The sequence below is a fragment of the Haliotis rufescens genome, unplaced genomic scaffold (assembly GCF_023055435.1).
Source record: "Haliotis rufescens isolate VD_foot unplaced genomic scaffold, xgHalRufe1.0.p SCAF_2, whole genome shotgun sequence".
Lineage (NCBI taxonomy): Eukaryota > Metazoa > Mollusca > Gastropoda > Lepetellida > Haliotidae > Haliotis > Haliotis rufescens.
The window spans coordinates 58,109,350-58,127,240 of record NW_025963890.1 but is presented as its reverse complement, the minus strand read 5'-3'; the positions used below and the strand labels follow the sequence as shown (position 1 = coordinate 58,127,240).

General features: G+C 39.3%; 1 protein-coding gene across 3 annotated transcripts in view; it reads left to right on the top strand.

Moving 5' to 3' along the window:
* The window catches only part of LOC124141586 (thiopurine S-methyltransferase-like), a 265,718-nt gene that overhangs the window by 659 nt on the left and 247,168 nt on the right, over window positions 1-17,891 (top strand). Inside the window, exons 2-5 of one of the 3 annotated variants that reach the window (XM_048400228.1) lie at window positions 494-546; window positions 2,882-2,956; window positions 3,847-3,923; window positions 4,891-5,156. In XM_048400228.1, the coding sequence (XP_048256185.1) occupies window positions 494-546; window positions 2,882-2,956; window positions 3,847-3,923; window positions 4,891-5,045 (360 nt within the window). In that variant the 3' untranslated portion in view covers window positions 5,046-5,156. Of the gene's footprint in view, window positions 1-493; window positions 547-2,881; window positions 2,957-3,490; window positions 3,510-3,846; window positions 3,924-4,890; window positions 5,157-17,891 lie in introns of those variants that run through there. The other 2 variants (XR_007222324.1, XM_048400227.1) reach the window with 2 other exon arrangements.

Sequence of the window (17,891 nt, the reverse complement as noted above, 5' to 3'; positions counted from 1 at the left end):
CTGCACGTATTTGTAAGGCCTTGGTTGTATTTGAGGTCAGCACAAACCAACCTGCTCGTGTTTGTAAGGCATTGCTTGTATTTGAGATCAACACGAACAAATCTGCACGTATTTATAAGGCATTGCTTGTATTTGAGATCAACACGAACAAATCTGCACGTATTTGTAAGGCCTTGTTTATATTTGAGGTCAGCACATACCAACATGCATGTGTTTGTAAGGCCTTGTTTGTATTTGAGGTCAGCATGAACCAACATGCACGTGTTTGTAAGGTCATACTTGTATTTGAGATCAAGACGAGCCAACCTGAACGTATTTGCAAGGTTTTCTATGTACCTCTTCAGTTCAGTTGATTACAATCACAACTTTATAACCAAAGCAAAATAAAGAATTTAAGATACAGTTATCCAACCCGAATACAGAAAATCGTTGCGAAGATCTATGCCATGAGATCAGTTGGTATCCTGCACCGTCTTGTTCTATTTCTACACAGAATGCAAGTGGCAACTTCAAATTCTATGTGGGGAACTTCTTTCGTTTTGATGAGTAAGTATATTCAGACAATCGTTATTGTGATTTGATCCCTGTCCTTAGAGTTTGAATAATAAGGTGAGCATGACTATATGACATGTAATGCAATCGTATAGATAAGGGGCGGTCGGGTAGCCTAGTGGTTAAAGCGTGGTGGTTCACGCCGAAGATCCGGGTTCGATTCCCGGCATGGGTGCAATGTGTGAAGCCCATTTCTGGTGTCCCCCGCCGTGATATTGCTGGAATATTGCTAAATACACACAATCACTCACTCACTCACAAAAATACCCTTCGAAAATACCGAAGCCGAAAGACTTTCAAATCACGTTTCAACATTATTTGATGCAACCTTCGGTTTTGGGGACATATGATTTAGATTTGAGTATATCTAAAGAAACAGACAGACACTGCGTCCTTATTAACTGTAATCACCCTCGGATCAAACGGACTCGATTTTTTTACCCCTTGCTGCACTATATGGCGAAATAGGTTTTCAAATTAACAATCACCACATGTTATTTGAGGGATTCGGGGTAAGAATGTTTATATCCTAATGTTCGCTACATCAGAGCTCAGTCCATCCGGAGCTGACAGTTTCCATGTTAGTGTTTCACTCCCTGCACCCACGAATGACTCACTGAGGGGTTTTACTTGGACACTCTGTCTCTCCCTCAGTTCTCGAATGACAAATTTTGATAATTTTACTGTGTTTCTCTCAGACACTCCACCAAGAACAGTAAACTGAAATGGTTTTAGTGTGTTTCTGTTGGACACTCTACAAATAACAGTAATCTGAAATGGTTTAAGTGTGTTTCTCTCAGACACTCCGCTAATAACAGTAATCTGAAATGGTTTTAGTGTGTTTCTCTCAGACACTCAACAAATAGCAGTAATCTGAAATGGTTTTAGTGTTTTTCTCTCAGACAGTCCACTAATAACAGTAATCTGAAATGGTTTTAGTGTTTTTTCTCTCAGACACTCCAATAATAACAGTAATCTGAAATGGTTTTAGTGTGTTTATCTCAGATACTCCACAAATAGCAGTAATCTGAAATGGTTTTAGTGTGTTTCTCTCAGACAATCCACAAATAACAGTAAACTGAAATGGTTTCAGTGTGTTTCTCTCAGACACTCCACTAATAACAGTAATCTGAAATGGTTTAAGTGTGTTTCTCTCAAACAATCCACAAATAACAGTAAACTGAAATGGTTTAAGTGGGTTTCTCTCAGACACTCCACTAATAACAATAATCTCAAATGGTTTTAGTGTGTTTCTCTCAGAAACTCCACTAATAACAGTAAACTGAAATGGTTTAAGTGTGTTTCTCTCAGACACTCCACAAATAACAGTAACTTGAAATGGTTTTAGTGTGTTTCTCCCAGACACTCCACAAATAGCAGTAATCTGAAATGGTTTTAGTGTGTTTCTCTCAGACACTCCACAAATAGCAGTAAATCTGAAATGGTTTTAGTGTTTTCCTCTCAGACACTCCACAAATAGCAGTAATCTGAAATGGTTTAAGTGGGTTTCTCTCAGACACTCCACTAATAACAGTAAGCTGAAATGGTTTTAGTGTTTTTTCTCTCAGACACTCCACTAATAACAGTAATCTGAAATGGTTTAAGTGGGTTTCTCTCAGACACTCCGCTAAGAACAGTAATCTGAAATGGTTTTAGTGTGTTTCTCTTAGAAACTCCACTAATTACAGTAAACTGAAATGGTTTAAGTGTGTTTCTCTCGGACACTCCACAAATAGCAGTAATCTGAAATGGTTTTAGTGTTTTTCTCTCAGACACTCCACCAAGAACAGTAATCTGAAATGGTTTAAGTGTGTTTCTCTCAGACGCTCCACTAATAACAGTAATCTGAAATGGTTTTAGTGTGTTTCTCTCAGACAATCCACAAATAACAGTAAACTGAAATGGTTTAAGTGGGTTTCTCTCAGACGCTCCACTAGTAACAGTAATCTGAAATGGTTTTAGTGGGTTTCTCTCAGACACTCCACTAATAACAGTAAACTGAAATGTTATTACTGTATTTCTCCCAGACAGTCCACTAATAACAATAATCTGAAATGGTTTTAGTGTATTTCTCCCAGACGTTCCATGACTACACAAAACACTGATGTGGTCATATTGTGTTTCTCTCAGATTCTCCACCAGTAAGAACAATGCGAATGTTTTACTGTATTCCACTCATAATGTCCACCTATAACAACGCACTAAGATGGTTTTATTGTTCAAGGAATCTTGAGGGGAAGTTTTACAACAACAACAAACTGTGGTGGTTTTATTGTGTTTCTCTCAAACACTTCACAAATAACACTGTGATGGGTTTATTGTGTTCCAGGAATCTGGAGGGGAAGTTTGACTTCGTCTGGGACGCGGGGGCGATGTGCGCTGTAGATGAGAGGGACAGACACAAGTAAGTTATATTCCAGCTATATGACGGCGGTCTGTAAATAATCGAATCTTGACCAGACAATCCTGTGATTGATGTCGTGGGCATCGATCCACACAATTGGGATACAATGACATGCATCAACCAAGTCAGCGAGCCTGACCTTCCAATCCCGTTAGTCGCCTCTCACGACAAGCATAGTCGCCTTTTACAGCAAGCATGGGTTGCTGAAGAATTATTCTACCCCGGATTTCCACGGGTCGTTTAGTCAATGAATAGATATGTGATTTCGGTGCTTGATTCGATTCAAATTTTAATACTTTCTAAGACCATTTACAGTCGTACTTAAGTGTTTGAGTTCCTACATAGGACGTGCTGTCTTATAAGAACAGTATGACTTATACAATGCAAAAGGTAACTGACAGTGTGAATATAGAGACAAATCACCTCTGTGATGGTTGAATTCCAGGTACATGGACGCTGTCAGGGGAGTGTCTCACAAGTAACTGACAGTGTGAATATAGAGACAAATCACCTCTGTGATGGCTTGTATTCCAGGTACATGGAAGCTGTCAGGAGAGCGTCTCACAAGTAACTGACATTGTGAATATAGAGACAAATCACCTCTGTGATGGCTTGTATTCCAGGTACATGACAACTGTCAGGGGAGTGTCTCACAAGTAACTGACAGTGTGAATATAGATACAAATCATCTCTGTGATGGCTTGTATTCCAGGTACATGGAAGCTGTCAGGGGAGTGTCTCACAAGTAACTGACAGTGTGAATATAGAGACAAATCACCTCTGTGATGGCTTGTATTCCAGGTACATGGAAGCTGTCAGGGGAGTGTCTCACAAGTAACTGAAAGTGTGAATATAGAGACAAATCATCTCTGTGATGGCTTGTATTCCAGGTACATGGAAGCTGTCAGAGGAGTGATGAAGCCCAGGTGTATCACAATGCTGGAGTTCCCAAAGGAAGGAGGTTCAGGTATTATTAGATGTTACATCTGGCAATTGTGACTGTCAGACACCTATTATTAGTTATTATATAGCCAAGATATTCTAATTCGTTATCATTTAGATATTATTATGAGAGTTTAACTGAATGGGCTTTTAACAGCCTTATCTTCTTGTTCAGTCACTCTTCATACAGCCGTAACGACTCGTGCATAGTATGATAACGTTTGATGTAGTAATAGCTCTCTTATACTTTCAGTTTTACATTAAAATGATTTCTTTCACACTCATTGTTTCGTGTATGTTATACTGCCTGTTTTAGAACACCTCGGGCTTATTCCAAATTTAACAACAATAGATAAAGTAAAAATATATGTTGTTGAATAGATTAATATATTGTATCGAAAAGGTAAAATGTAACTGCTGAGTCTTCCGAGTGCAGATCACGGTGGCAGTGTCTCCTTCATTGCAGGGGCTCCCTATCATTTCAATGAAGGGCAGCTGAAAGAGTTATACGGTAAACCCTTCACCATACGATTATGTTATGTTAGGAACACGGTGTCCAGTCGTCGAAGTTTGGACAATTTGCTGTGGAGAGTTGCAGAGTTGCGTTTCCCAAGAGTGTCAGAAAGCTTTGATAGTGGATTCGAATCCCAGGTCGCCATGATTGTTTCTGGGCTGCCTGTCATGGCTACAGGGTTTCATCAAAGTAGTAAAAAAACATCTAAGACGTGCATCACTTCGTGCTTTCCTCCACAAGGGCGGAGCCAGTATTTCTAAAAGGGAGGGGTCCAAAATTCTCTCCCAGATAATGTTACAGTCTTAGATAATTTTACAGAGGGGTGGGGTGGGGGTGGGTGTGGGGGTGGTTTGGGTTTGTTCTGGATCCGCCAGTGATATCGTTCTACTCATACTTGCCGAAAGCGAATTTAAAATATGAATTTGTCCGTATCAACGATCATAGTCTGTGAGATAGTCTGCACATTGTTTTTACGCAGGCGACATTTGCGACGTGGTATATCTGGATGAGTATGTGTACGACTTCAGCGAGGCCTTCAGCGGTGACGCTCAGAAAGACGCGATGCCTCAGGACTTCACAGAATATGACGTCAAGTCTTGTCTACAGACCTACTGTCTGCGGAAGAGGAACTAACTGCAATGGCATGAAATACATCTTGATTCTTTGAACAGAACACATACGTTAAAACCATATACAGCACCTGGTTCGGGCGGAAGATCATTATAAATGATAAAATCTTCATAAGAAATAAAATAAAATATGTCAATAGAAATGTTGGTTGATTTTGTCCCCGAGCAGAGACTTGCGAAAGACCTTCGGTGATTTTACAGTAGCTTCTTCTGATATCACCTCACTACTTCACCACTTCCGGGACAATGCCATTCCAGGACCCATGCTTACAACGTCTCCTGCCAACTCGTGGTGTGATATCACTGAAACACTGCTTTGAACGGCTTACAAACACGCTCACTCACTCACACCCTCATCCTGTAGACTGGTGTAGGTTTTCATGTGCACAAGGTTGATCAAGTAATCGAGGGTTCCACAACATGTTGAGATGTCTCCGTCTCCGTGTCTGGTTGACAGAGGGTCTGCCGGGAGAGCGCAAGGTCGGTAGTTCGATGCCCAGTCGCATCATATCAAAAGACGTTAAAGTAGTGGTCGGGTCGCAGTCAGTATAATGTGTCTGAGCACTATATGACCGGCACATACACACACACACACACACACACACACACACACACACACACACACACACACACACACACACACACACACACACACACACACACACACACACACACACACACACACACACACACACACACACACACACAACACACACACACACACACACACACACACACACACACACACACACACACTTCCCCCTTTATTATTTTGAGCCCTAGTATCTTACAAGCAAACTACACGACTACTACTACTACTAAACTACTACTACTACCACCACCACCACCACTGCTACTACTACCACCACTACTACTACTACCACTACTACTACTACCACCACTACTACTACTACTACTGCTACTACTACTAGTACTACTACTACTACTACCAGTACCACCACCACCACCACCACCACTACTACTACTACTACTACTACTACCACTACTACTACTACTACTACTACTACTACTACTACTACGACTACTACCACTACTACTTCTACTACTTTTTCAACTACTACTACTACTACTACTACTACTACTACTACTGCGACTACGACTACTACGACTACTACTGCTTGGCTATAACTACTAGAATCCCCTGAGTATAAAATCGGCTCCAATGTTCACCTCTACGGAACCTCTGCCGTGAGTTCGGATGTCACGTTGTCATTCCGTTCGCATTCAAAACAGACATATATTCTGTACAGATACAAATTTGTATTAACATATGTAAATGGACAAATTGACATTTAACAAGTAAATCATGTTTTCAAATGACATAATTTATATATTATTTCACGTATTAAAATGTACACAATATTTAAAAGCTTTATCTTCATATAAAAAAACAACAAGACAGATGTTATATTCTACTACAGAATGTTCCATCATATTTCAGTGATGATCAACTGATTGAAAAAACTGAAGCACCGGTGAACAATGGTCAATGAAGACGGGATAATTATCACCCTACGGGCATTTGTCAACCTCAATTGATGATCATATTTATTTCACAAAGATTGATATGAAACGCTGGCTCCTCTCTGACCCAACCGTAGTCACATAGTCGGTAGATCTTTGTTTAACGGCAGAGTGAACCTAGATCTGATTTTAATGAGATTGAAACATTGCCGATGTGACTATAAATCTTATCCGACCACTGTCCATTCCCGTGCATACTCCCACCCCCACACTCTAACTTCCCGAGCACGTGGTCTCCTGGGAACACTGTATGGGATGGCGTGCTGCTGTTCTTTGTCTGTAAATCAGAAAACAGACCTTTAGCATCGTTCAGTTTCTGTCTCTTCTGTTGGTCACTCGCGATCGTCAGAATTGTAATATGCATTACTTTATCTAGTTCCGCACATTTACTGTAATCTACCACTAAACGGTCAGATCTTGTAAATTCTCGATAAGGGAAATACTATTAAACCATTAATGTTGCAGATGCACACTTAGGTTTCAACCCTGCGCTTCCACACCTGATACCCACTTGCAGGCCGTGCAGCATATATTTAATAAAACATTCCACTCTCATCCCCTTTTTCAGCCCTACAGGCCTGTATTGATCATCCCCTTTTCAACTCCAGACATTAAGAACATTTAGGGCTCCCTCATGCACGAGGGTTCCCTTGTATAATTAAGTTTATTTAACGTCATTCATAACTTTATTTCAGGAACTATATGTTAGCCAAGACACATACCCAGCTCCACCATTGTTTGCTCTCTGTTCACACTGACACTGATCACCCCCAACCCTGGCAGCTCGAGCACTGCTGGTGTTGTTGGGCGGGGCCTCGGTGGCAGCTCTGGCCGGAACACACATGATATTTTGATCATCCAGCTGGCTTGTCTGCGAACACTGAGCAGTTCGGTTATGAGGGGACGCTGATGCCATTGCAGAACTGAAAATAAGATCAGAGGTTTTACAGTAATTTACAAGTTTATTCTTTTTTAAAACAATCTAACCATGGACAAGTCTACGACGCCAAAATAACTTTAACGCCATGTTTGTATTGTTTCTTTGAAATTTGAGTCAAAGACTTGTTCATGTTCAAATGCTAGTAAAACGCTTCCCGAAAACCTGAATATATTTTCAACACATTACCTCACCAATAAGTGTTGCTGTAAGTCCATTAAAAACGAAAAGAACTTTTCCATAATAATATGTGTTTATGAATTATCAGATTCTGATGATACCAGGTGTTCACGAAAAGGTGAACGTGTCCTTCCCCAGCGGTGGTACCCGTCACAAACACATGCAAAGGCAAGACAAGAGTTCACGTAAAGAAACACGGGAATAAGACAGGGAATTGCGTCAGGCATCTAAAGCAGGTCAAGTGGCCGGGGTGTTTCTCTGGTTGCGGGGTATTTCTTCAGTTACTGCTTCATATCAAATCATTTTTTAAATGAAAAGGAGTCGAATAATTGTATTTTTTCTACATCTATATACATCTATATTTCCCGGACATCCAGATGTCTGTTATTTTTTCTCGATGGTGTTTTTTACAACAAATCATTCAAAGGCAGGTTCTAGGGGTTCAAAATTGTCAACATTCAATAATTTAGATGTCTATTTCTTTGATAATAATTACTGGTTGTCATAGTTATAAATATACTTGAACATTATGCAAACATTTTCATACTATGCATCTAAGTTTAAATGATTAATTACTTAAGACACTACTAAATGTGCTTTTCATAAATAGTTTGATATTGAAATCATATGCGAATTAAAGCTCTCTATAGTATATACAGAGTTGTGTCCCCTGAATTGTATTCAAAGAGCGGAAAGTGAACTATGGCCGCCAGATTGAGACGCGTCACAGAGCTCATCCCGCGCAGTGTGTCTGTGTTCCGTGTTTGTTGAGTGTGTTAGGCCGCCAGTGAGGTGTCTTTCAACATAATTTCCCGTTTTATGGATCATATTCTTGGATTTACCATGTATAGTTGTGTAGAGTTCATAATCAGTGGAGTACCCGGATCTCAATACCGTGAGATATAATTCAGGTCGTGGGTATGTAACACACTTTATTCTGGCTTTAAATATATGTCGCCATCCTGTATCACTCATCCTTACACTGTAATCAGTAGTAGCGGGATTACAATGTTATGTAAATTATGTTTTAACTATAATTTTTGTATTCGACAGCGAACAAGATACATTTGCTATCGCCTGCATATTTCAGTACAGGTAGAATCCTACTACAACCACCCGCCATATTGGGTCAGTAGTGGAGATGGGCTCGCGTGTGGAGATGGTCATGAATATGCATGAGGGCGTCTATTTTTAGATACGGACTCCTGTGTGTTGACAAACAATATCATGTGTTGGAATGTGTCTATAGTGAAAAGCATAATAAGAAACATGACTGATAATTTGGCAGGTGCAATTTGAAACCACAAACAGTGTCTTCACAGCTGATTTTGTTTGAAATGTCATTTGTTGATTTTTTGCCAAAATATATATATATGTCTCTGCATTTTTTCATATAAAGGCCATCGGGTAAAGGCCATAAAAAACACAAACACAGAGCTCATATTTGAGAGCACAGCTAAAACAAGACATATAGACATATCTACATATATATGCCATGTGTCTGGTGTTAAATGGAGAAGGAACAATATACATTCATCTATTTTGAAGTCTGGTAAATATATATTTGAACATTCTTATGTTGTCTGTCCTTATTCTAATATCATTGTATCTGAGACCAGTCCATTCCTATCATATAAGATTAATAAAAGCGGTGTAATACCCATAATCTAAAAGCGTCAAAACCCATTCCGAAGTCATAAGAAATATCTTCTTGTCTAAAAGTTCAGTATTTCACTTGTTTTCTGTGTTGGTGAAGTCCCAGATCCCGACCTACTCTACCCTATGTTTATTCATTTGGAAACTATGACAAAAGGTGAAATCTGCTCAGGTTGACTGAGGATTTCTTCGGAGATTAATCAACACAAATATCATCTATTTTACGAAGCTTTGAATAAGTAAGCAATAAAATGTAGTAAATGCTAATCCACATTGTTAATACAGTTACAATACGAATATATTGACAACGCAACTACAACAGTTAAATAATTGACTTAATCAAGTAGATATTAATGTAAAATGTAACTTACATTGGCTTCTTGTTTGTTGGTTTAAGATACATTCATATCATGTAAGCCTGAGTAGTATTTCGTATTCGCGTCAGTCTTCACGAGCAACACATAAATTGAATCATGAGAATCTGTAGATTCAGGAAGTAGAAGCAACGAGCCCCACGCAGATCATCAGAATCGTGTGATTTCTCTAAATCAAATCATGTTGTCGTTTATGTCTAATTTCTTTAATTTTGCATAATGACCTATAGTTGCTTCAGTTATAGTTGAGCTCGGCATATAAGGGCTAAAACTAAGGATTGGTCGGCTCGGGGTATTCTAGAGAGAGAGAGAGAGAGAGAGAGAGAGAGATGATAAACAGAACAAGTCATACAATGGAGTTGGTTGGTCGGGATTTCTTGAACCAGAATGAGTTTTAAGGGAGGGGATTGGTCAATCCAACTGTTTTATGTTAATGAGAATACTGAATTAAGTAAAAGAATTTATACATTTGACAACTCAACATATTTTTTTAATGAAGTAACCCTTTTTCTACAGTTGCTATTGTGTCGTTGGCTTCCTCGACTTGGAATTACACCAGATGATTTAGTGTCATCAGTGTTATCAAACTCTCCATATTCCATGAACCTATCTACTGTTTTCAACCCTCCTACCTGGACAGACAGAGATTGACCTACGTCAGGCTATTGGCTTAGTTTGTTATACATATATGAATTGTTTGATAGGCATTACTTAGATGCATCATAAGGAATATACTCATATGTCATGTGCCTGGTGTTAAATGGAGAAGGAACAATATACATTCATCTATTTTGAAGTCTGGTAAATATATATTTGAACATTCTTATGTTGTCTGTCCTTATTCTAATATTATTGTATCTGAGACCAGTCCATTCCTATCATATAAGATTAATAAAAGCGGCGTAATACCCATAATCTAAAAGCGTCAAAACCCATTCCGAAGTCATAAGATATATCAGCTAAAAACATGACAAAAACACCGGAAACTTATGGTACTAGTCAAAATAGGGAATTGCATCGGACATCATTTTGGTCACTTATTTTGAAATGTCCTCCACATGTCTACCATAAAACTTTCTGAAAACTTTACTCAGGCCCCCTTTTTCCTTTATCGAACACCTTTTGAACACGAGTCGTATGACGCTCTGAAATCGTCAGTGATGGAAATGCTCAAGTGCACGTTAAATGTTGTTAAACATATGACACTAAGGCCGAAGCTGCTGGAATATTTCTGGAGAGGCTGTCTTTTCAGTATTCCTCCTTACAGACATATATTGTGAAGGGCTGAGTGAAAACATTATCTGTTTCAAACCAGAATCTCAGGACCCCTCCCCTACACACTTCTTCTAGTTCGGGTCGGTAAATCATTGAAAGGGAATTGGCTGTTTGATGGTCACTGAACGATATCAGATCATCAATATACCTGTCACTGTCACTTAAGTTACAAATATCATCTATTTTACGAAGTTCTGAATAAGTAAGCAATAATATGTAGTAAATGCTTATCCACATTGTTAATACAGTTACAATATACGAATATATTGACAATGCAACTATAACAATTAAATAATTGACTTAATCAAAGTAGATATGAATGTAAAATGTAACTTACACTGACTTCTTGTTTGTTCGTTTAAGATGTATTCATATGATGTAAGTCTGTTGGGACAGTGTTCCAAACACGCTATCTGTATATGTACTCCCTTCCAAGCGCAGATTGGGTGTTGCGCTATCTGCAGTCCCTGCCAACCACAGCCTGCTAGATACGCTATCTGTTACATCTTCCAAGCAGAATGTGCACGACTATGGTCCTCAAAGTCACGAATGTTTTTGCACGAGCGGACCTTGTTTTCGGGACCTTGTAGAAATGCATTATAGTAAAATAAATTCTGTTGCAATTTGTTCCAAGTTTAGTGGAAAAAATGGCCAAGATTGCCTGGACTAAAAACGTAAATACATTCCCTTTGTTGATTTCTGTCGCGTCTTTCTGCACGAAATGTGTTGCCACACATACTTTGAATATTGCAGTAACCGCATCTGTGCTTTCTGTAACCTGTAGTTGCAGATATAATTATTTAAATATGCCTACCGACAATGACTGAAAATAGTACTATTCTATGAATATTAGCCACCGCGGGGATGCGGCCGTCAAACCAGCTGTTTAAATCAGAGGGGGTTTATTGTGATTTGATAGCCTCTGATTGACCAATCAGAATCGAGTAAATTCCAAATTCATGGTAGAATTAAACTTCATATGTATCTTTTATTGAAGTCAAGCACATATATTTAAACTTTATGAGTGAGTGAGTGAGTGAATATGGTTTTACGCCGCTTTTAGCAATATTCCAGCAATATCACGGCGGGGGACACCAGAAATGGGCTTCACACATTGTACCCATGTCGGGAATCGAACCCAGGTTTTCGGCGTGACGAGCGAACGCTTTAACCACTGGGCTCCCCGACCGCCCCTTAAACTTTATGCATTGTCTTTCCTTTTTCAAACATAATGGCATATGAGACAAGTTCATTTCCATCCTGTGGGGTTAATGGCAGGAGATGAGGTGTGCACTCAACCACACATGTTGTGAGTTCACGGTGTTATTGACCGTCTACTGATGGAAGGACACTGGATCCGTGGACGACATCGCGGCGGAGAGGACACTGGATCCGTGGACGACATTGCGGCGGATAAATCAGTGTCTGATAAATTACTAAGTTCTCCCTGTCGCCCCTTTACCACCGCCGTATCAAGGGGGTTTGCAAAAAGAGTATAGTTCGTGAATAAAACTAGCCTTGTTAATATATGTTATGCGAAATATATTATTTGATATCGAGTATTAAGTTCCATGGACATTTTTGTTTGTCATAATTAAACATTCCTGTTTAAAATGAAAACAGAAATCATTTTCAAACAGCGATTATTTTATTGGCATAGGAATACATAAACAGTTAGTACCGTGACCATGGCGAATGATAAGCTGAGCGCTCTCCAGGCTTACAAAATCCGCCAAATTTGATCAAATTTTCTCACAGATAAGTATGAAAGTTGACATAAACACATTTATAGAACCCCGAACATTTTAACTGAAACATTGTTGCTTGCTGTCATGAATTAAATTAGAAAAGTTCAATTCTCGGAAAATTCAAGCGGGCTCTTCTCGCCTCGGCGGTACATCTCGCTGTTGCCTAATTGTGCCTAATGTCTTGCGAAGCATGTCCGGCGCAAGAGTGATATTAACATTGCCATAGATGTAATTTCCAGACATCAGACTCGTCAAAATGTTCCTGTGGTCAGTTGAAGAGAAGTTATGCACCTGCGGTTGTGACTGAGTACAGTCGGCATCTGACGTAATCTTTTTATATCAGTCACTAGTGACTGATAACTTGATCTATCTTCATTGATAAATTCCAGTATTTCATTCATATGTATATAATAAAAATATATATTCACAAGTAGTTTACATGTTCATGTCAACTACAAGTGTTACACTATTACAAAGTATTGTCTTGTACACACAGCGTGGATTGTTTGTAAGAAATAAAAGCGACAAAAAAAAATCCATATTCAAAAGAGTCGATTGTACGATGCCGCCCCCGTGGTCTAGTGGTAGAGCGTCCGCCCGGAGAGCGGAAGGTCCGGGGTTCGATCCCCGGCTTGGCAAACCTTGCTGAACTTGAATCTACGCTTTGTTCAGAAGCGCCACGTGGTTGAGGTATTTCTGATGAAGTTAATGGCGAGCGAGTGTTACAAGGTAGCATATCAAGAAGGCTAGATTCAATTGCTTGGCTTGCTTTGTACAGATCAGTGTCAGAACCCGAGGAAGACCCTTCGAGATCAATCAACTCACATTTACCAACATCAAAGTTTGGAAGTTCATATGAATCCAAAATTAGTAAAGTTTCAAAATCTGAACTAACGTCCACCTCAAAAGTGTTCGTGAAACTATTTTGTGTGACAAATAAATCGTTGTCGGAATCATTCGCACTCATGCTGACAAACCTGCCGAGTCGAACGTCGTTCATCGAAAATCGAAAAATATCATGTTGCATGTGCAGTTATACAGACCACACCTCCCATAGTTTTGCACGTTTATTGGTGTGTTTTAGCGACTTGGTTTGTCATGACCATGTACAACTAGAACACACCTCCGTTAGTTTGGCACGTGGATATCACTTGAAGATTAGTTTGAGGCATCAACTTGATCGAACTTTGTTTTAAGTAGGAGAAAGTCCGAAATCTCGCCATTATTTTCGCACGTGAAACTTGTTCAAGCTTCACGTGCGAAAATAATGGCGAGAAGTTTCACGTGCGAAAATAATGGCGAGATCTCGGACATTCTCCTATACATAAATTGAATCATGAGAATCTGTAGATTCAGGAAGTAGAAGCAACGAGCCCCACGCAGATCATCAGAATCGTGTGATTTCTCTAAATTAAATCATGTTGTCGTTTATGTCTAATTTCTTTAATTTTGCATAATGACCTATAGTTGCTTCAGTTATAGTTGAGCTCGGCATATAAGGGCTAAAACTAAGGATTGGTCGGCTCGGGGTATTCTAGAGAGAGAGAGAGAGAGAGAGACAGACAGAGAGAGAGAGAGAGAGAGAGAGAGATGATAAAACAGAACAAGTCATACAATGGAGTTGGTTGGTCGGGATTTCTTGAACCAGAATGAGTTTTAAGGGAGGGGATTGGTCAATCCAACTGTTTTATGTTAATGAGAATACTGAATTAAGTAAAAGAATTTATATATTTGACAACTCAACATATTTTTTTAATGAAGTAACCCTTTTTCTACAGTTGCTATTGTGTCGTTGGCTTCCTCGACTTGGAATTACACCAGATGATTTAGTGTCATCAGTGTTATCAAACTCTCCATATTCCATGAACCTATCTACTGTTTTCAACCCTCCTACCTGGACAGACAGAGATTGACCTACGTCAGGCTATTGGCTTAGTTTGTTATACATATATGAATTGTTTGATAGGCATTACTTAGATGCATCATAAGGAATATACTCATATGTCATGTGCCTGGTGTTAAATGGAGAAGGAACAATATACATTCATCTATTTTGAAGTCTGGTAAATATATATTTGAACATTCTTATGTTGTCTGTCCTTATTCTAATATTATTGTATCTGAGACCAGTCCATTCCTATCATATAAGATTAATAAAAGCGGCGTAATACCCATAATCTAAAAGCGTCAAAACCCATTCCGAAGTCATAAGATATATCAGCTAAAAACATGACAAAAACACCGGAAACTTATGGTACTAGTCAAAATAGGGAATTGCATCGGACATCATTTTGGTCACTTATTTTGAAATGTCCTCCACATGTCTACCATAAAACTTTCTGAAAACTTTACTCAGGCCCCCTTTTTCCTTTATCGAACACCTTTTGAACACGAGTCGTATGACGCTCTGAAATCGTCAGTGATGGAAATGCTCAAGTGCACGTTAAATGTTGTTAAACATATGACACTAAGGCCGAAGCTGCTGGAATATTTCTGGAGAGGCTGTCTTTTCAGTATTCCTCCTTACAGACATATATTGTGAAGGGCTGAGTGAAAACATTATCTGTTTCAAACCAGAATCTCAGGACCCCTCCCCTACACACTTCTTCTAGTTCGGGTCGGTAAATCATTGAAAGGGAATTGGCTGTTTGATGGTCACTGAACGATATCAGATCATCAATATACCTGTCACTGTCACTTAAGTTACAAATATCATCTATTTTACGAAGTTCTGAATAAGTAAGCAATAATATGTAGTAAATGCTTATCCACATTGTTAATACAGTTACAATATACGAATATATTGACAATGCAACTATAACAATTAAATAATTGACTTAATCAAAGTAGATATGAATGTAAAATGTAACTTACACTGACTTCTTGTTTGTTCGTTTAAGATGTATTCATATGATGTAAGTCTGTTGGGACAGTGTTCCAAACACGCTATCTGTATATGTACTCCCTTCCAAGCGCAGATTGGGTTTTGCGCTATCTGCAGTCCCTGCCAACCACAGCCTGCTAGATACGCTATCTGTTACATCTTCCAAGCAGAATGTGCACGACTATGGTCCTCAAAGTCACGAATGTTTTTGCACGAGCGGACCTTGTTTTCGGGACCTTGTAGAAATGCATTATAGTAAAATAAATTCTGTTGCAATTTGTTCCAAGTTTAGTGGAAAAAATGGCCAAGATTGCCTGGACTAAAAACGTAAATACATTCCCTTTGTTGATTTCTGTCGCGTCTTTCTGCACGAAATGTGTTGCCACACATACTTTGAATATTGCAGTAACCGCATCTGTGCTTTCTGTAACCTGTAGTTGCAGATATAATTATTTAAATATGCCTACCGACAATGACTGAAAATAGTACTATTCTATGAATATTAGCCACCGCGGGGATGCGGCCGTCAAACCAGCTGTTTAAATCAGAGGGGGTTTATTGTGATTTGATAGCCTCTGATTGACCAATCAGAATCGAGTAAATTCCAAATTCATGGTAGAATTAAACTTCATATGTATCTTTTATTGAAGTCAAGCACATATATTTAAACTTTATGAGTGAGTGAGTGAGTGAATATGGTTTTACGCCGCTTTTAGCAATATTCCAGCAATATCACGGCGGGGGACACCAGAAATGGGCTTCACACATTGTACCCATGTCGGGAATCGAACCCAGGTTTTCGGCGTGACGAGCGAACGCTTTAACCACTGGGCTCCCCGACCGCCCCTTAAACTTTATGCATTGTCTTTCCTTTTTCAAACATAATGGCATATGAGACAAGTTCATTTCCATCCTGTGGGGTTAATGGCAGGAGATGAGGTGTGCACTCAACCACACATGTTGTGAGTTCACGGTGTTATTGACCGTCTACTGATGGAAGGACACTGGATCCGTGGACGACATCGCGGCGGAGAGGACACTGGATCCGTGGACGACATTGCGGCGGATAAATCAGTGTCTGATAAATTACTAAGTTCTCCCTGTCGCCCCTTTACCACCGCCGTATCAAGGGGGTTTGCAAAAAGAGTATAGTTCGTGAATAAAACTAGCCTTGTTAATATATGTTATGCGAAATATATTATTTGATATCGAGTATTAAGTTCCTTGGACATTTTTGTTTGTCATAATTAAACATTCCTGTTTAAAATGAAAACAGAAATCATTTTCAAACAGCGATTATTTTATTGGCATAGGAATACATAAACAGTTAGTACCGTGACCATGGCGAATGATAAGCTGAGCGCTCTCCAGGCTTACAAAATCCGCCAAATTTGATCAAATTTTCTCACAGATAAGTATGAAAGTTGACATAAACACATTTATAGAACCCCGAACATTTTAACTGAAACATTGTTGCTTGCTGTCATGAATTAAATTAGAAAAGTTCAATTCTCGGAAAATTCAAGCGGGCTCTTCTCGCCTCGGCGGTACATCTCGCTGTTGCCTAATTGTGCCTAATGTCTTGCGAAGCATGTCCGGCGCAAGAGTGATATTAACATTGCCATAGATGTAATTTCCAGACATCAGACTCGTCAAAATGTTCCTGTGGTCAGTTGAAGAGAAGTTATGCACCTGCGGTTGTGACTGAGTACAGTCGGCATCTGACGTAATCTTTTTATATCAGTCACTAGTGACTGATAACTTGATCTATCTTCATTGATAAATTCCAGTATTTCATTCATATGTATATAATAAAAATATATATTCACAAGTAGTTTACATGTTCATGTCAACTACAAGTGTTACACTATTACAAAGTATTGTCTTGTACACACAGCGTGGATTGTTTGTAAGAAATAAAAGCGACAAAAAAAAATCCATATTCAAAAGAGTCGATTGTACGATGCCGCCCCCGTGGTCTAGTGGTAGAGCGTCCGCCCGGAGAGCGGAAGGTCCGGGGTTCGATCCCCGGCTTGGCAAACCTTGCTGAACTTGAATCTACGCTTTGTTCAGAAGCGCCACGTGGTTGAGGTATTTCTGATGAAGTTAATGGCGAGCGAGTGTTACAAGGTAGCATATCAAGAAGGCTAGATTCAATTGCTTGGCTTGCTTTGTACAGATCAGTGTCAGAACCCGAGGAAGACCCTTCGAGATCAATCAACTCACATTTACCAACATCAAAGTTTGGAAG